Source organism: Oreochromis niloticus, linkage group LG7 (genome assembly GCF_001858045.2).
Source record: "Oreochromis niloticus isolate F11D_XX linkage group LG7, O_niloticus_UMD_NMBU, whole genome shotgun sequence".
NCBI classification, from domain to species: domain Eukaryota; kingdom Metazoa; phylum Chordata; class Actinopteri; order Cichliformes; family Cichlidae; genus Oreochromis; species Oreochromis niloticus.
Window position 1 is genome coordinate 13,841,549 of NC_031972.2, and position 19,416 is coordinate 13,860,964.

The 19,416-nt window shown below is 40.0% G+C and overlaps 1 protein-coding gene across 5 annotated transcripts; it reads right to left on the minus strand.

Moving 5' to 3' along the window:
• Positions 1-221: 221 nt before the first annotated feature.
• On the minus strand, positions 222-15,812 carry zgc:162472 (transcription factor TFIIIB component B'' homolog). Of its 5 annotated transcripts, none has more exons than XM_013274065.2 (27): positions 15,747-15,812; positions 14,749-14,948; positions 14,013-14,646; positions 13,770-13,873; positions 13,309-13,374; positions 12,520-12,675; positions 12,255-12,388; positions 11,383-11,477; positions 11,227-11,281; positions 10,656-10,790; positions 10,299-10,538; positions 10,028-10,091; positions 9,771-9,942; positions 9,560-9,669; positions 8,212-8,596; positions 7,913-8,047; positions 6,785-6,821; positions 6,577-6,690; positions 3,040-6,482; positions 2,761-2,815; positions 2,491-2,644; positions 2,265-2,403; positions 2,139-2,172; positions 1,944-2,045; positions 1,631-1,862; positions 1,222-1,531; positions 222-1,136 (listed from the first exon to the last, which is right to left on the minus strand). In XM_013274065.2, exons 2-27 carry the CDS (start codon positions 14,940-14,942, stop codon positions 1,038-1,040), a joined length of 7,398 nt encoding a protein of 2,465 aa, XP_013129519.1. In that variant the 5' UTR covers positions 14,943-14,948; positions 15,747-15,812; the 3' UTR covers positions 222-1,037. The 5 variants fall into 5 exon arrangements, with proteins under 5 accessions (XP_013129519.1, XP_019216207.1, XP_019216206.1 ...); XM_019360662.2 differs by having other exon boundaries at positions 1,640-1,862; positions 15,700-15,812; XM_019360661.2 differs by having other exon boundaries at positions 222-1,133; positions 15,700-15,812.
• Between the last annotated feature and the right edge of the window lie 3,604 nt (positions 15,813-19,416).

A 19,416-nucleotide genomic window follows, 5' to 3' on the forward strand; every position in this document is an offset into this window, starting at 1 on the left:
ATGAATACTTGGGTTTAGCAACTTGTCATTATCTGGTATAAGGTGCCTGGATAAGCAGTTGTTAGGGAAGAAGTGATGCTCTACATGTTAGCTTACAGTTAGGTCCCAACTCATTCTTAAGCATCTTTATTATTATTATTTGCTTTTTTGTTTCATCAGTAGGCTGTAAACCCATTTTCAACAGCAAACAAGCATGTATGTACATTAAGACAACACAAATGTAGGTGTAATACTTTTTAATCGAATTACAGAATTACATCTTTCACTTTCAGTGAGCCAATGTAACCCTTAGGGTAGAAAACACAATGTGTTTCTATGAAACAAAAAGTCAAACAGTGCATAACTGTGCGGTACAGTCAGTGACTACTACTTCAACACTATATACAAACATATTAACAGCAGAAACTCTTTGATAGCTTGATTATTACGTTTTGAATGGGTTCCTTTTTTAAAACAGAATTTCTGTCTTTATTTTGCACATATGTTACATTTTTAAAGTACACAGAAGAGACATTAGAAAAGGCTATACACTGAAATGTACAACTGTACATGGTCTTAATCTACCGAACTGTGTTTTTCTTCCTGAGGTCAACGTTATCTGAAAATTGATCAAGAATGGACAAAAAAAAATTTAAAAAAAAAATTGCTACCATGTACAGTATTTACAAATTCACAGTTGCATCAAAAAAAAAAAATAGTTAAGACATCTGAGGTTTGAAGTATAATGAAAAATTCAGCAAAAGCTGCCACCACTTCAGTCAAACTATGAGTCACAAATGTTTTGTTATCCATTTGTACAGTGCTTTAATATTTGAACTAACGGAGGTTTAAAATGTCATTTCAACCAACTGATACTCTAGTAAATGCTTGCAAACGTGAAACTGTATTTATCAGTATGGTAAATAAAGAATTAAAACTAAAAGCAAAAAAAAAAAAACAACAACAACAAACTCTTCAGTTATAAATTATTATTTACAGAAATAAAAATTTGAAAAGCCAACAGATTCCACTTCTTAATCCAACTACTTCGGTGGCTTTTACCCCTCATCCACCTCTGTGAAAATGTTGGTTAAGAAGTACTGAGACACACTGGTGGGCTCCTCTTCAAGAGCACAGCTGTCCACGCAGTCATTCTGCTAAGAGGGAACAAAATAAAGAGCACACCTCCATGTGAGCGTGTATGAATTAAAAACAGCTTCAATTCACCTGTACCTTTCTTACCTCTGTGCACTGTGAAGTGCTTGGATCTGGGCTCCTGGGACTTCGATCACAGGTCTCTCTGATGTTCACTGCTGTTTGTGTTAAGAGTGTAATCGATGTTGAACGGGTTTCCTTCACTGGCTGTGTCAAACTTCGTGTGGAAGGGACATCATGTGATGTGGAGGCTACAGGCTCTGGCAAAGATTGTTGTCCTTCAGTCACTGGTGTTTTAAGCTTAGATCGCCTGGAAACTGGTTTGCTAGGTGGAAGATTTTGTGGAGGGCTGGTTTTCTTTGTTACAGAAAGCGAGGAAAGACAGCCTCTGGGTTTTCTGTTAGATATTAGAAAAAATTAAACATTTCTCAATAATTGATAGAAGCCAACATGAAATCAGAGCAAATTTTTCAAAATGAAACCGTTCTTCACCCACCTCACACACCTCTGTGAAGTTTGAGCTTCTAAGCTGCTGTTAGTGCCTTTTCCGTCTGTCACAATCCCCTCATCATGGCTGCAACTTCCCCTTTTTGCTTCTGTGACAGCATCACTGGCTTTTGGCTCCTGGGTGGTGTGTGTTTGGATAGGCGCTGACTCCGCTGCTTTCACCGACTGGGTCTTGCTGGTTTGTTTTCTCCTCGCTGCATTGGGTTTAACCTGCAGCTTGACTGTCATTCATACAAGTTGAAAAAGATGTGTGAACATTTTTTAAAGTGCATTTGGTGAGTATGTATTTATCTTCTGCATACCTCTTCTTCCGATACTTGTTTGTCTCTGCTTGTTAAGGGCTGCTTCGGTCTCATTATTGTCCACTGCATCTGGAAACTTTGGTGGATTGTCTGTAGTATGTTCTGCTCAATTAAAGCACAAAATTAAAGTTACACAGCATGAATCAGCATGACAATCATTAGCTTGAAAGTGACAGAATAATGCAGTCACTCTACCCTGTGGATCCACTGTTTTCTGGATGTTATGACCCTGATGGATGAAAAAAAAAAAGTGTGTGAAATTTTTTTTTAACAAAAAAAATCACATTCTGACCACCAACAGTTCTTTACAGCTTCACTTACGATCAGTGTAGATGGGCCCGGCTCAGTCTCTTTCACATTGATGAGGCCTGTCACACTCTTTATCTCTTTGAACATGGGCATGGGGACATTAGACAGAGACCCCTCTCCTGCTGCTGCCACGCTCTCTCCAGAAACACCACTAAAGGATGAAGTATGGTACAGAATTAGACACCAAACAGACTACACGCCTGCTCACACAGCTAGTTGATTAAAAGCAGAAACTAACCTTGGTTGAGGTATTGATGACTCTGTTACAGAAAGACAAGAGGGGTTCTCAGTTGCACTGTTCACCACCTCCCCTGATGAGGACAGCGGGATCTCAGTCAGAGAGAGGATGAAAAATGGTTCGTCGGGATCTGAAGGCACCTTCTCTGGCAGCACTGAAATTAAAAAACAAAAAAGCAAATAAATAAATAAACAAATCAAGAAGAACATTATGTAAACTTTACAGAAAATTTAAGTGATATGACTGGAACACAATATATGATTGACTTACTCTGTTGAAATATTGGAAAACTTTGGATGTCGTTTGTACTTAACGTTGATGTATTCTAGGATTAGGAGAATTGGAGAAACATTTAAGGAAACTCAAAAGAGGCTTTTTCACTATACAACTCCTGCTACCAGAGAATACCTCTAACTACCCCTGTTAGGATTGGATATATAATATTAACTTACACTAATTAGCAAGTCTTTACACAACATTAACAGATTTGATTGCAAAGCTGGTAAAAGGTTTAAAGACCAGACAAAACAGAGTCATTATTGATCTTACCTGGGTAGAAGACACTTGGGTCACAGGAACCAGAGGGACTTCAGAATTACTTGAAGGGTGGTCATGTTCACTTTGTTGTTCATTAACTTGTGCCAAGCATCCAAGAGGAGAGCTGGGATCATTTGGATGGGGATCTTTACTGTCTAAGGTGCCCAGTGCTTTCTCAGAGTCTACAGGTTGAGACGTTACTGAACAGACTTCTACATTTAATGAACAATGTCCTGATGTTAGGTTTTTCTCTGACATTTTCACAGATTTCTGTGCATCATTATTGTCCCCAGGGTCTTGTGCTGATGCTATATTTGAGACTGTATCAACATGTTCTGCAGGTTTACTGACATCAGCTGGCTGTAGTTTTGTCTGTGTAATTCTAGAGGATGATCCCAAATTAGGTTTCGGTTTGACCTTGGGAAACCGCCGCAATCTTTGTGGGATATTTTGTTCCAAGCTCACTGAGCTTGACATTGATCCACATACAGCATCTGTCTTTTCCTTCTCTGCTGAAGATATTTCCTTTCGGCATTTATTAGAAGAGCCGGATTTTGGTGATGGTTCAGAAACTGAATAAGTATCAGGACTTTTAAATTCATTTGATTTTTCTGGAGAGGTAGGACTGCAAGATGGCTGTGCTTCTGCATCTTTCATTCTGTAGTCACTTGATTCAGACACACAAGTCTGGCTATGGGATTTTTCCACAGCCTGCGTGTGTATAACAGGGTCTTTTGTGGATTGCGAGTTAGACTGCATAGTTCTTGGTGTTTGTGGCAGGTTTGGTTTGGGTTTGATTTTTTGCAATCGACGACTCCTCAACTGAGAAGCAGCTTCAGCTTCACGTTTTTCTTGATTAAGCGGTGACTGTTGAACAGGTGCAACAGGAACAGCCTGGTGGACGCTGCTGTCTTGGAGTGAGGCTGATTCTGCATCATCTGCTTCCCCAGCTTGTGAGACTGCGACTGCTGAGTCAGGTGTTACCACATTTTTACAACTACTCATAGATGTTGTAATACAAGGCATATTTTTTTCAGGATCAGATGCTGACTTTGTCTCATAGCTGACCTGATCCCTGCTGAGTTCAAACTGTGATGCAGAGAGGTTCAGGTTTTCTGGGGAACTCTGATCTGTAGTTGCTGCACCCAAGTCAAGTCTAACATTTGTTAAACTAGACTCCTCATTTGTTGATAGTTCCTCTGAGAGTGTAGATGATGAAACTATATTTATTGATGGTTTTAAAACTGAAGCAGGGTCAGTGTTTTCACTCAGTTTTTCAGAGGACGGGGTGCATGCTGGTTGTGGTTCCACCTCTGCTGTTGTTTTTTCAGGTGATCTCATGTTTGAAGTTGGGCTTAAGTCCTTCTCTAAAGCTGGTTTTACGGTTTGAGGTTTACACCTTGAAATTCTTGAGGACTGTGCTAAATTTGGTTTAGGTTTGACCTTTTGCATTCGACTCCTTCTAGATTGTGAAGTAGTTATGTCTTTGTTCACTTCTTTTTGCCCGACAGGTAAATCTTCTGGATGTGAAACACATGGAGGTTTTTCGGCGCTCTGTTGACGTGGTTCTGATTCTGTGCATGGCTCATGTTCAACTTTTGAGATTGCCAAGTCTGATGTTGCTGAATTATTGAAAACACTCTTGGCTGTTTCAACACAGGACTGAACTTTTTCCTCTGTGGGCTCAGATGACGACTTTGTGTCATTAGTGACTTGATTCTCTTTGAGATCAAACTCAGATTCCGAGTTCTGGTATTGTGAGGGACCGCAATCCGTTATTACTGCACCTAAGTCTGGTCTACCATCTGTGGTTGTTGGTAAAACAGGATCTACACTTTCTACATGTTTTTCAGGAGAAGCGGAGAATGATGGTCGTGGTCGTTCATCCTCTGTGGTTAAGCATCTTGATTGTTTGTGGGATTTGGGGTCTTGCATTGGGATGGGGTCTCTCTCTTCAGGCTGCTTTGTGGTTTGGGGTTTAGATCTTGCAGTTCTTGATGTCTGTAGCAGATTTGGCTTGGGCTTGAATTTTGGTAATCGAGTCTTTCTCAACTGAGATGTAGATGCTTCACCCTGAACTTCACCCTCTTTTTGAATTACTGGTAGCTCTTCCGCAGATGTGGTAAACACAGGAGGCTGGTCACTACCTTCTTGGACTGGGGCTGAATCTACATTAGTCCCTTGTCCAACTTGCGACACTGTAAGTGCCGAGTGAGTTGTCACCACCTTATCACAACTACTCTTAGTAGTTTCAACATGAGATGTCATTTTTTCAAGAGTGAACTCAGAAGTTGACCCCTTGTCACTGCTAGGTTGCTTGCCATGTTCAAACTGGGATTCAGAGTTCTGGTTTTCCTGGGTACTCTGTTGTGATTCAGCATCTGACTTTTTCTCCTTATTTGTGGACAGTTGTCCACAAATTGTTGGTGTAGGAGCAGAGCCTATATTCAATAACGGTTTTGCTGAATCCAGGTCTGGGCTTTGAACCTGCTCTTCAGACGTGGTGCATGACGGTTCAGCTTTTCTGTGGAATGTAGGGTCTGAAATTGAGCCTCTCTCTTCAACCTGTATTGTGATTTGAGGTTTAGACCTCACAGTCCTTGAGGTCTGTGACAGGTTTGGTTTAGGTTTGACTTTTTGCAATCGACTCCTTCTAGATTGGCAAGTATTTGTGACTTCACTTTCTCCTTTTTCAGTGACAGATAATTCTCCAGCGTGTGTTTCACCCGTAGGAGGTCGATCACTGCTCTCCTTGGCTGGGGACACAATTGAAGATAACTCCTCTTCAACCTCTGTGATAAATGACTCAGAGATTGGTGGATCCTTAAAACCAGTCTCAAAAGGTTCAACATGGGAAGTAAGTTTTTCATCTGTGGGCTCAGATAATGACTTTGTCTCTCTTGTGGCCTGATCCCTACGTGGTTCAAACGTAGATTCAGAAAAGCTGCGACTCTGGAACTGGATTTCTGCACCTGATTCAACGCCAACAATATCTGGTTGACTCTCAGATGGCTCTGCTGTTAGTTTAACTTCAACAGAGGAAATGTCAGCTTTTAGCGATGCTGGAGAACAATCTTTAATGTTAGGAGACTCTGTGTGGCTTTCTTCAGCTGCCCCTGCTGCAGATATCTGTGGTTGGGATTTTGATTGTGCAGTCCTGGAGGCTCGGCCAAGGTTAGGTTTAGGTTTTATTTTGGAAACGTGACCTCTCTTGGTTTGTGGAGTACTTTTGTTTGAACTCTCTGGATGTGGCTCATCACTGGTTTTAACTGCCATTTCATCACTGACTGTTTTGCTAACTTGTTGTTCCACAGTGGCCGTAGTCTCCAATGTCTGTGTGACTTCCTGATCAAATGTAGACACGGAAGGAGTGGCACTTTCCTCCTGTACAGCAGCATCTGAAACAAGCTCTTTTTCTAGGTGGGTGGTTTCATTCACATCAGCTGATGTCGTCCCTGCAGTTAAATATAATGGCACATTTTACATTGTTGCTCAGTCTAACAACAAATGAAACTGTCCAATATAAGGACTGTTTTCTGTCTTTCTAACCTGTTATATGATCTAGTATGTCTACTTGATTCTGTTCCGACTGAGAGACGTGAGTCAGGTTTCCGATGGTCAGGAGGGTTTGAGCAGCCTCGTTGTAGCTCTGATCTTCAGACACTGAAATAAAAAGACAAACAAAAAATGTGAACTTTAAATCTAAAACTGTATATAAAATTCATAAGCAGATAATCACAATACATCTTCAACATACCTTCTGCATGTTCTGAAGAAATAAATTCTATAACATCCTGCAAAGCAAACACACATATCATAAATAACACCAAAAGCTCTGAAAAGCTGTTTTACAAAAACATGAAGTACAGTACATTATGTTTCATTTACATTTTCTTTTCCACATCTGTACACATCTGTACATCTACAGTGGACTGTATAGCAAATACAGATGTCATTTTATAGCACCTTTCTAATCTTATTGCTCACTGAACTGGTTCACTACAAACCACATTGGGATTTATGCATGTTATAATTTTCACCGATCAGGCATAACATTATGACCACAGGCCTAATATTGTGTTAATCCTGCTTTTGCTGCTAAAACAGCCCTGCTCAGTGCTCCATGGTTCAGTTCTGATGCCCAAATGGCACTTTTGGTGAAGGATAGGGGTCAGTAGGGGCACCCTGACTTGTCTGTGGTATGCACCTCCATACATTGTGATGCACTGTTTATTCTGACACCTTTCAATCAGAACCAGCATTAACTTATTGATATGAGATACTGTAGCTCATCTGTCGGATCGGACCACACAGGCCAGCCTTGGTCATGGGTGGCCAAGGCTCACTGATGCACGTTCCCCACATGCATCAGTGAGCCTATCATGACCCTAACGCTGGTTCACCACTCTTCCTTCCTTGATAGATACTGCAGACTGAGAACATCCCAAAAGAGTCATCTAGCAATCACACTTTAGGCCTTATCAAACTCAAATCCTTTTACATTTTGCCCTCAAATTTACTTTGAGAACAAAATGTTCACTTACTGGTTAACATAGCCCACCCAGTAACAGGTGCAATGATGATGAGATAATGAATGTTATTTACTTCACCCGTCTGTGGTCATAATGTTTTGCCTGATCGCTGTATAAGTAATTCAACCACATACTGAATACATGTATTCAAAACAAAAATGGAAAGACACTGCAGAAAAAAATAAAAAATAAAAATAAAAGTTTGAACTTACTCAGTGTTGATCCTTTAATAATAGATAAAACTGTGTTTTCATGATTAGTGCTCTGGAATGATAATCATTAACCCCACATCTGTTATTAGGGGTTAATGATTTAATTAACTTGGTACTACTTCTTAAGCATAGGTCACTTACAATCAACAGGTCCAACTGATGTTCACATGGTTCAGCTGACCCTGTCTCATGTTGTGCCTGCTCACAAGCAGAATCAGGGCAAAGTGCATCTTGGGAAATGCCCAAAACATCAGGCATAGTGGCCAAGATATCAAGCTACAGGTGGCATAGGAGGAGTCAGAGGAAAATTGGAATGTAAAACCATGCGCAAATAAAAAGTAAAGCAAAACATAAAAATGTTTGTCACGGGAATTATTTCAAAATAAAAAGAATGATTGGTGTTTTAATGAGGCATGTGATGGAGAAAGTGTTTATCATACCTCAGCAATTGTCTCATCCACTTCTTTAATCTCAGGACGAGGAGTGTGCAGGCCGGCAGGCACAAACACAGGTGCACTGCTGTCTTTACTGGGGCTACCTGCCAGTTCCACCTCCTCCACTTCTTCATCCTGCCATTGATGGCTGTCCTCGTCACTAAATTCTGTCTGAGAAGCCGTGAGAGTGACAAGTTTACACTTTTTGGATTTGGGGGCCAAATCTGGCTGTGGTAGGATTCTCTTCTTGGCTGCCTGTTTGGACTTAGGTTTAGCAGCAGAGGCAGTGGACCCAGCTGCTGAGGCTGGTGTACTTTCAGATGCAGAGGAGTGTACTTCGTCTTTGGCTGGATAAGTCAAGGGCTTGATGGGTTTAGGCACTCTACCACATCTACAAAACAAAACAAAACGAAACACTAATGAAAACACTTTATTTATGATGAATAGGAATATTGTTCTTAAATCTATCAGCCAGACAGACAATGTAAGATGACAGAGCCACCCTGTATTAACAGTATTGATAATTACAAAAAACATTTTCATATGTTTCTGTAATGGTTAATCCATCAGTATGTGTAAACTCTTTAATCAAAGTCATATTTTTAATGCCAAGGTATAATTTTTATTGTAATCAATCAGTTTTCCAATTTACCATCTTACAAAAATGCTGAAAAAAGTAGTAAAGCACATTATTATTTTTTGATTAAGATGGTAAATGGCCTGTATTTGTATAGCGCTTTACTAGTCCCTAAGGACCCCAAAGCGCTTTACACATTCAGTCATCCACCCATTCACACACTGGTGATGGCAAGCTACATTGTAGCCACAGCCACCCTGGGGCGCACTGACAGAGGCGAGGCTGCCGAACACTGGCACCACCGGGCCCTCTGACCACCACCAGTAGGCAACGGGTGAAGTGTCTTGCCCAAGGACACAACGACCGAGACTGTCCAAGCCGGGGCTCGAACCGGCAACCTTCCGATTACAAGGCGAACTCCCAACTCTTGAGCCACGATCGCCCAAGATGTCAAATTACAGCTATTTACTTGCTTCGTGAACAGAAACAATTGTTTGATTGAACGTTATCCTTGATTAATTGCTAATTTCTCAGAGAAGTCTAGTGTGCCGGCTGAAATCTGAGTATACAGAGGGTACATTCAGTTTGAAATCCTTCACTCCTGGACAAATATGCTGAACAAATATTTAATTTTTAGTTTTAAAAAAAGTTTATGACAGATTTCTAAAATATTTGTATTTTCTTATTTTTATGAAAGCTGGTCTAACAAATTTGTTAAGCGCTGTATTTGGATACAGTGTCAGAATGAGAGTTTTTCAGTAAATTCAGTTCATGTACCTGGTAGGTCTTGGAGGTTTAACGATGGCATCCTCCTCCTCTTCTGAGGAAATATCATCACCGACTGGCTCCCTGCTAGCTTGGCTTAAAGATGATGCATCTTTATTTACCTACAGTAAGTTTCAGTAAAGCAAAGCCAGTACTTATAAACAAGGTTTCAATGCTTATAAACAGAAAATAAAATAACCTTATTACAATTTCAACCACTTACACTCTCATCTTCTTCATCCAATGAAGTACTTTTAGCTGCCGTACAAGGTGAAGGCTTTTTACCCCATTTGCGGCCTAAAGGCAGTAGTGGTTTTGATGCTCTGCCTCGTGAGAGTTTAGCTGGCTTGATTGCAGTGTCCTTCGCTGTATTTGCATTCTGAGTTTTCTCTGACCTAAACATTTGAAAGAAAATGATTTTAATCGCAGAGATATGTACAAAAAATAATATTTACAGCAACATGATTTTAGTGTCATTACGTGTCTGAATCTTTGTGGTTGTCAGGCAGCTCTGCCTCAGGATCTTCATGTACACCGTCCTCACCTGAGAATTTAAAAGCAAAATAAAAATGGCGTGGCACTTTAACAAAAGCCAAGAAAACATGGAGAAACGTGTACTGATTTGAGGGGGAAAAAGTTACTATCCTTAATTTTCAGGAAATAGAAAAACCAGTTAGACAAAAATAGTTACCACGAAATCACCACATGCCTATATGTTTTGTAACAATGGAATCTCTCACAGTCCCCGTACCTTGCTCAGTGCTCACTTGTTTGGTTCTCTTGTCATTTGGTTCCTCATCCAGAGCAATTTGTCTTTTCTTTCTCTTGCCTCTTTTTGTCTTAGCGTCAGAAACAGGAATTTCTCCATCATTACAGAGATCCTCATTCTCTTTCTCCCCTTCCTCTTCTTCCAAGCCCAGGACCTCTTTCCCATCCTCATCCTCCTCATCTTCCTCCTCCACATCACTTAGTTTCTTTCCAGATTTTTTGGCTGTAGAAGGAATAAGAGCACAAAGACTTTTGAATTGAGAAAAGCTAAAGGAGAATTCCCAAATATTCACATACAATCAACAATGATGCACATGAGAAAAGAAATCATGTATCTTACCTTTTGTCTTTCTCTTGCCCTTTTGGGACGATTTCTTCTCAGCCACTGATCTCAGTTTCTTCTTACTTTTCTGATATTCCAAAATCTTCTCTAACAGCTTAGAGAAGTACTCTATGTCCAGTTTGCGCCTCTCTCCTGCAAAACAATCATCAGCCAACTTAAATTAAATTTAGAATGTACCCACAGAACGTTAATCATTCTGTTATTTTGATTCCAAAATGTTTGGCAACTGTGTAAAATGGCAGGAAAAACATACAATGCTGTGAACACTTTGGATTCTATTATTAACTAAACAAAAACACAGAACTTTGTGTGCGTGTGTATTTCCCACTATGCTGCATAATCTCCTTTCTCTCTAGTTATGTTACTAATTTATATTATATTACCTTTAATGCTTCTCCAGGTGTTAACATTTCTTTTTTTGAAATTTGATATATTGTCTTTTTACCAATTTAAATTAAATATAACCTTTAAATTACATACGTAAATAATAACATTTGAAGATTATTCAAACTTTACACAGCATAGAGCTACATAGTTAACCTAACAAAACATCTAACTAAATACTTACTGATAGCTTTGTCAATCCTCCAAACATTCTCTCGTTCTTCTTTCTTGAATTTGTTCTGAAAGATCAAATTCAAAACTGCAGTTCTGTGTATTCTGTGTATTTAGTTCAACTTTAAACTCTTTCTTCTTATCATGCATATTTGTATTTATCGCTGACCTTTATCTCTGATCGAGCTCTGTGTGGAAACAGTTGACAAATCATAGAAAAATCTGTCCCCACCATGCTAAGTGCCAGGAAGAACATGTCTGTCTCTGATGAAAACAAATTTAAGAAGAAAAGTCACAAAAAAGGCATCAAAACAAAATAATAAAAACACTTATATGTGTCTTATCTTACCTGATAAGCCACTGCATTATAACCATTCACATGTGAAATGCACAGAATGGACTGTGTGGTTATAATGTTGTAATTTTCTGCATTCACATGCAAGTGAATGAACCTGCAGACACATGCCACACTCCTAAATATTATTGCAGTCTGTATATAAAAGATGGCTTCAGGACCTGAAAAGATAGGTCAGTGCAGACGACCCTTTACCTGCAATATTTCTAATAGCAAGTAAATTATAATGGAAATTATAAAGGATACAGCAAGCTATAGTTTAGTGCAGGCAAACTTGTAATTAACCAGTCATTACCATATAAACGTGGCGTGTCTCAGATTAACTTTGCTTATCACGTTTGGTGAAAATGCTCTGCATGAGGCTTCAAAACAGGACTTTGCTAATCACCAAATTATATACAGTATATGTTGCAACAGTCCCTAATGGCTTTAGCCTCCTCAGAAGAACAATGCTGCCCGCAACACAACAAAAACTGCTCAAGCAGGAGTCAAGGAGAATAACAAAGAGCACAATGAATTGGCCCAACCTAAGAACTCCTGAGATCCCAATCTGATAAAGTATCCGTGGGATGGGGAAACGAGACCCATCACACAACCCACGGATTTGCTTCCAATGTCTTGTGCTTTTGCTCTGCAAGGCTAGTGCTGCTTTGCATAAGGTTACTTTAATATTGTGGCTGTTTCACCTTCGCTGGTCCAGCGTTTTCCATGGTTCAGTTTCCTGAAACTTGAGTAAGTTGTAGTGGAGCCTCGTTCAAAGATGGGGTCTCGATTCTCTGCTGGGTTTGGCCCTTTGGCTCGCTGGACTTCCACAGTTAAGCTGAGAGATAAGATGAAAGGGTTTTAAAAAGCCTATAAATGGTTCAAACGTTCTACAATATCACAACAAGAAAGCAATTATTTTATATGGAGGGGGGGAAAATATCACATGGTCTACAAATCTCTACTAACCTCTCTTCGTCAATAATCAGTGAGCCATCTTCTGCAACTTTGACTTGAGGAACCATAAGTGCTTCTTCCTGCTCTTCCTCTGCCTCCTCTTCTTCTTCCTCTGTGTTGCCCATGGTGTTAGGGAGGACTTCAGGTTCCTGTGCCTGCTCTGGAGACCTTCAAACATTAAAAAAGAAGAAGAAAGAAAATAAAAAGAATAATCAATTTGATTACAAGCAACTGGTATACAAACTTTCTACACATTATGAAATACGCAGCAAGCCACAGTTTTTGAAAGACAAACTGGTTAAAATGCACTGCTGCCATAACAATTATGTGTGCCAAAAAGTTCAAACACTTAAACCAAGTTCTCTGTTGTATCAGATGTGCAGTCACTTTGCAGTGATTCAAACAGATTGTGAATTAACACATTAAAAGAACAATGTTTGGCTTGAGAATGTGTGAAACTCAATTCTAGTGTTCAACTTTGTTTTGTTTGATGTTTTTTTTCCATAATACTTTTTTGTGATGAAAAACTGCTTATGACTCTTTCTTTGAGGAACAACAGATGATCAGCAATTGCACACAGTGAGAACATGATTCATGTGTGTTCTTCTGCAGCATTAAAAAAAAGCATATAAAGCAATATAAAGCAATAAAATAACTTTTTTAACTTATATATTATAAGAAAATGTGACAGAAAAGCATTTCAAACATTGGATTAATTCCCATTAGAATTACAGGGCTTAACATAGAAAAACCATTTAAAAAAACAAAACATGATTTAAGAATTTGAAAGGACAGTCATACGCTTCTCTTCCCGGTGAAGGTGGGAGCACAGTCTCATTCTCTTGAGTCAATTCTTCTACACCAGATCTGGAAGAATTTCAAAATTCAGTTTTCTCAAGTAAAATCAGTGGTCATCAATATAAAACATCATGACTGAAATAAATGGTACATGGACTGGACTGTTCTACAGGAGTGCACTTTATGCAACATATTTAATTCACCCATTTACACACACATTCATAAAAGCACATTTTTACATCTAAGTGCTTTCTACCTAACATTAACACCGATGAACACATCGGAAGCAACATGTAGTTCAGTATCTTGCCGAGGATATTTTGGCGTGCACAACGGAGCAGTCGAGCGTCAAACCACCAACCTTCTGATTAGTAGACAACCTGCTCTGCCTCGTGAACAATGACCTCCCCTACACTTTAACATCACATAATTACATGAGTTTCACAACTTTGCAAGATACTCACGTCATGGGGTTAGACGTTGGAAGATAATGGATAAGGTCCCGCATGGTCATTTTGGCAGGATCTAAATTAAATACCTTCGGACAGGCCTTAGCTTTCTTAAGTTTCTGCAGAATCAAATGACATCACAACTTTCAGTTAACAAATCATGATAAAGCTGACAGTTTATATCTGATTAATACATCATTTAACTCAGACAGCTGAGAAAAGGTGGATAAAAATGCTTAGTTAATGACGAGGACTCACCTTTTCTTTACGGCTCTCCTCTCTGAGCAAATCTCTGAGCTTCTGAGCCTTCACAAGCCTTTGTACGTCTGATGGGTCATTCAGAAGTCTACTCAGGGAGAGTGCCGATGGTGTCAGTGAAGGCACAGTCTTTGATGATACAAGTGTTTTGGCTTTCTCTGATAGTTCAGTACATTCTTTGCCCGGTATGGAGGGTCTATCTGGTGGTCTGGGAGGAGCTTCCTTAACTTGTCTGTCTGAAATGTTTTCTGACTGTTTGCTACTGTCTGCTGGAAGATGGGTTTGTTCTACTGAGTGTATAGCTGGGGAAACAGCTGAAGGTTCTGAAGCGTCCAAAGAAATGGAGGTGGGTTTAGGTTGAATTTTAGGCAGCTTGCTGTCTTCTGAAGGCCTGCGTCGCCTTGGAGACTGGAGTCCCTTCGGAGTTGCTGTTGTTCCCGTTTGGCTGGATGCTGTTGGCTTGTCAAGGCCCACACCAGAGCAATCAACAGATGTTTGAGAGACTGCTTTGACGGGAGATTTTGGTGTCCGAGAGAGAGCGGAGGGGCGGCCAGGGGCCACTTTAGGCTTAACAGAAAATCGTTTCCTTCTTTGGACAGCCGCTGAAGAGCTGGTACCATCCACATTTTGCTCACTGCAATCCGTAAACGGTAGTAAGAAAAGTTATTGTTGTCAAACATAACAAATAGTCTTAAGGCTTCTAAAATAATTCAAAGACAATTTACTTTAAACTCACCCTGAAGTTGCAGCTTTTTCTGACAGGGTAATGTCGGGCTTATCCGTCAGAGCACTAGCATTGTTGCTGTCCCCGGCCTCTCTCAGGGCCTCACTGGCCTCCTGATTTGCTGGAGTCGCTTCCTGAGGTGTTGATGCTGATCGCCCTGCTGTACTTACATTGGGACGCACACTAAATCTTGACCGACGGAACATTTTGACCTGAAAGCAAAGCTGCATCAGTACTGAACAAATGGCCATGACATCAATCTGCAAATGAAATACTGCTAAACTCCATCTAACGCCCTAATACGCCATCAAAATTTATTCAGGTATTGTAAAGGTGCTCTGGAAATCAACCAAGAAAAGATGCCTCTACAGAACAGCAGTCACAGGTGGGGATCTTTTTCTGCACCAAATCTCGTCTTTACATAAACTTTTTCAGGACATTATTTGCGGAATAGAAATGAACACAAACATCTCTCCATGGATGGACACTAATATGCATTTGCTTCGTCTCAGTGTTGACAAAAAGCTACTTACTCTGCTGCAGCTTACCAAATTCCGCCTACAAAACAATAAACTTCGCCTGCACAGAAAGTATTTAAATGATCTCTTCTTTTACTGAAAAATGCTAAACTCAGCTACTTTGTTGACAGGGCTGGTGACGATGACAGTGGAGAGGCCGTTAAGTTTGATGACAAACGCTTTAAAATCAATCGGAAACACCGCCAGACGCGGAATAAGCCAACAAAACACAATTTAAACCAGTAAAAATTACGCAAAATGCAATCTTAATGGTGGAGAAAGACTGGGAAAGTGCACGAGCTGGACTCAAACTCGGGTAAAAACAGTTTTAAGCGTGTCGCTCTGCATGGGTTGGGTCGCCTTTTTCATGAAGTTTTGCAGCTAAGACCGCTTCACTGATATTTTTATCACGTCCACATCTTTTACTTTACTTGTAATAACGTACCTGGCTAAGAATATGTCGTTTTGTGGAAGAAATAAGCCTTCATTTACCGACGAGGAGTGGTAAGTAGCGGACCCAATGCACACGCTAATCCGCCATGTTTTTGTGACGTAATATTTCCCCGAGTGAAGGGGGTTATGGGAAATGTAGTTGGGTTCAAAAGAGTTGGATGAGGTAAGACCGCGCTCTCTGTAAGCAATCTTGTCTGCGCATTACTGTTTAAGATTTACGATACTACTACTACTAATAATAATAATAACAATAATAATAATAATAATAATACCAACAACAACAAAGAAAGAATAAAAACGCTTTAGTGTAAAATATAATAAAGTAAATAAAGCATATGTAAGTATAAAATGTAAGTGTAAAAAAATATGTGATTGTAAATTGTGCCTTTCCTCAACCGTGTTTTATCTCCTGAAAATAACCCATGTTTTATTTCCGGAAAATAACTATACATATTTAAGTAGCACGAATATATTTATTTTTTTATGGTGGTTTGTCAGGTTAAGTTTACATGTAAATTTAGTCTTAAAACAAAGAAACCAAGATTCCAGAGTACTAACTATTATATAACTATAACTATTAACTGGTTTATCGCTACCCATTACTATAAACTAATTGAACCAATAGGTTAATAATTGGTCATTCACCTAATGTATATATTATATATAATGTTCTCCCCCCCCCCCCCCCCCCCCCACCCCTTTTTTTGCACAAGTCGAGGAGCGTGTCAGGTTGCATTTCACTGTGTGTTATACCTGTATAACTATACATGTGACGAATAAAGAACCTTGGACCTTGAACCTTGAACCCCATGACTGACTCTAAATCTGTGTAGGATTTATCTGTTTGGTTTAGGTAAACAGGACCTCACACACAGTGCCCAGCAATTTCTATCAAAAATATATTGATTCATTCAGCTTCCTCTGATTAATCTGATTTACCTCACTGTTTTCAGAAAGATCTTCTTTTGGTGACTCCCTTTAGCGGTCACTAAAGCAGATTATCCACCTCCACTTTACCCTAGCATCCTCTTCTGCCACACTAACCTTCTGCATGTCCTCCTTCACCGCATTCATCAATCTTCTCTTTGTTCTTCCTCTTTTCCTCCTGACTGCTAGCTCCATATTCAACATCTTTTGTTATTCCTCCTCTGCACATGTCCAAATCACTTCAATCTTGTCTCAGCTCAACCTAAGCTGTCCCTCCGATGTTCTCCTTTCGAATGCTGTCCACTCTTTTTTTTATACATCATGGGTCTCACCACCATCTTAATTGCCCTTTGGGGATAAATAAAGTCTCTCTGATTCTGAACCTTTCTCGTTCACTTTCTGTCCTTCTGTCACAAATCACCACTTAGTTCCACCCACACCACCCTAACGGCACTCTCTTCTTCAACCCTTTTGTGCAAGGCTCATTGCTTTGCATGCTTGACGCTAAGTATTTAAACTCATCTACCTTCACTACCTCCGCTCCTCCTTCACCTTCTGACTTTCATTCTATACCTCCACCCAGGAAGGTAAAATTAAAGTGGTAAGAAAATAGAAGGAGTGACATAATTAGGAAGGGAGAGCTTCAGATATTCGGGTAAAGCAATGGCTACTTTGACCATGAGTCATTGTTTAGTGCTAATAGCTAAAGTGTAGCTTTAGCTTTAGCCACGTGGACCAAAAATGCCAGGGCCATTTTTTTCCCCATGCAGTGCAGCCCTGCCTCCATCTCTCCCTTCCACCTGCTCTCAATACAGAGCACAATGTTGTCTGCAAACATAGTCCACAGAGACTCCTGCCTGAACTCATCTGTCAGCCTGTCCACTGCAAACAAGAAGGGGCTCAGAGTGGATCCCTGATTTAATCCCCCCAACTTTGAATGCATCTGTCACTCCAGCTGCAAACCTCACCTGTCTTGCTGTCCCCATACATCTCCTGCACCACCTTCACTTCACTTCCTTATGCAGAAGTGAAACACCACAGTGCTTTCTCTAGACCTATAAAGACACAGTGCAACATCTTCCGACCTTCACTATCAAGACTCTGAAAGCTGTAATTCTCTTTCTCGGCATGACGGTATACCACTGCTTGCTGATCGTCACCTGTCTTTTTAACAATTCTTTCCCATAGCTTTATTTTATGACCTATTAAGGTTATCCTTCTTAAAACTGGTACCAGTACGCTTCCTCTCACTCTTCAGGATTGTGTAAAACAATTTATTCAGTGAGTCCACAGTTCTCTCAAGTAGGCATCTCCATACCTCCACAGGTAGGTCATCTGGACCACCTGCCTTTCAAATCTTCATCCATTTCATAGCTGCCCTCATATTAAGGCTAAAAATAATATTTTGCCTTTTAAGTTACAAAGATTATTTTTAATGTGTTCGGTGGGAGAAGACAGCAGAAGGAAATTTTATTTTAAGCATCAGCTAGCTAGGACTACACAAAGATTAATGAGTCCAACGGTTAGGGGTATACGACTGTGGAACTCTCTTCATTATAATTTAAAGAATTGTATAAATTTACATTGTTTTAAAAAGTGTTACATGTCTAAAACGATAACTCAATATGAAGAACGTGAACGAAATTGGAGTTAATTGAAAAAGGATCCATTATTTTTTGCCTCATTTTATTTTATTTACTTATCTTTTCTCCTTGTTACTATGTGGAGTGGTATATTCTGATTGTAAATTTGTTGTTTGGTTTGCGTTAGGACCGGAGATAAATGTTAGTTTGTTCCTTCATTTTTGGTGCCCACTTGCAATATAAGTTGGATTGTAGATAGGGGGCAGGGTTTAATAAGAATATTTTCCTCTTCCTGCTCCTTTTCACACATGGTTGCAGTGCTTTACCGATAGAAAGTGTGGTTGGTTTGTCTGAAAGAACTAACTGTGGAAACTGTTGTACCAAGTGTGAAATAAACAAATAAATGAAATGAAAAGAAAATATCCTCCCCACTAATCTTCTGCACTTCCTGTCTTCCTCCCATTTTCTTTGTTTATCTGTGCCTCAAAGTACTCTTCTCAATCTTCTCTCGTTACTGGTTAGTACATTTCATTGCTATCCTTAATCCCCCTAACCTGCTGCAAATCCTCTCCAGCACAATCTCTCTGCCTAGCCAGTCAGTTCAAGTCCTTTCACACTTTGTAAACATACAAGTCATTATGAATGTTTCTACTCCTTTCTTTCCTGTACACCTAGTACAAGAGTACTTAGTCCGAACACCCGTCTACTTTCTTCATCTACCAGATTCCCTTTTTCTTTGTCAATCTCTTCTTTTGAATACTTTCCTGTACTTTCTCACTCCACCACTAAGTTTTCTTGTTCTCTTTTCAGAGAATACATCAAACACCTTCTTGGCAGTTTCCTTTACGCCTACTCCATTTTTCTTCCCATCTACCAAGGTAGAACAGTTTAAATCCACCTTTAATACTCCTGGCTTTGCCTTCCATCTTGGTGCTTTCTAACACACCCACTGACACCCAGCTGGCCAACAGTACCAGATTGAGTCACTGTTAACCCAGGCCATTACTGATCTAGGATGAAAATGTCCTTCCTGATGTTTGCTTTGGCAATGACTTCATGCTGGATGCTCTGGCTGATGCAGCCCTCACCGGGCTTGGGACTGGGACACTGGCACTAAGAGTACACTGACGTGTGGCCCCCTTGTGGCTGGGAGAGAAGCAAAAACCTGAGCTTACACTGTTACTTTGGTTAGAAGACCA

Bases quoted from the DNA above. Each gene is read 5' to 3' on its own strand.
- zgc:162472 (XM_013274065.2), bottom strand. From the start codon at position 14,942: ATGTTCCGTCGGTCAAGATTTAGTGTGCGTCCCAATGTAAGTACAGCA. The intron at 2,046-2,138 runs GTAGAGTGACTG...TTAATTGAGCAG, and splicing joins GAAAACAGTGGATCCACAGG to AACATACTACAGACAATCCA. The intron at 1,863-1,943 runs GTATGCAGAAGA...TATGAATGACAG, and splicing joins AACAAGTATCGGAAGAAGAG to TCAAGCTGCAGGTTAAACCC.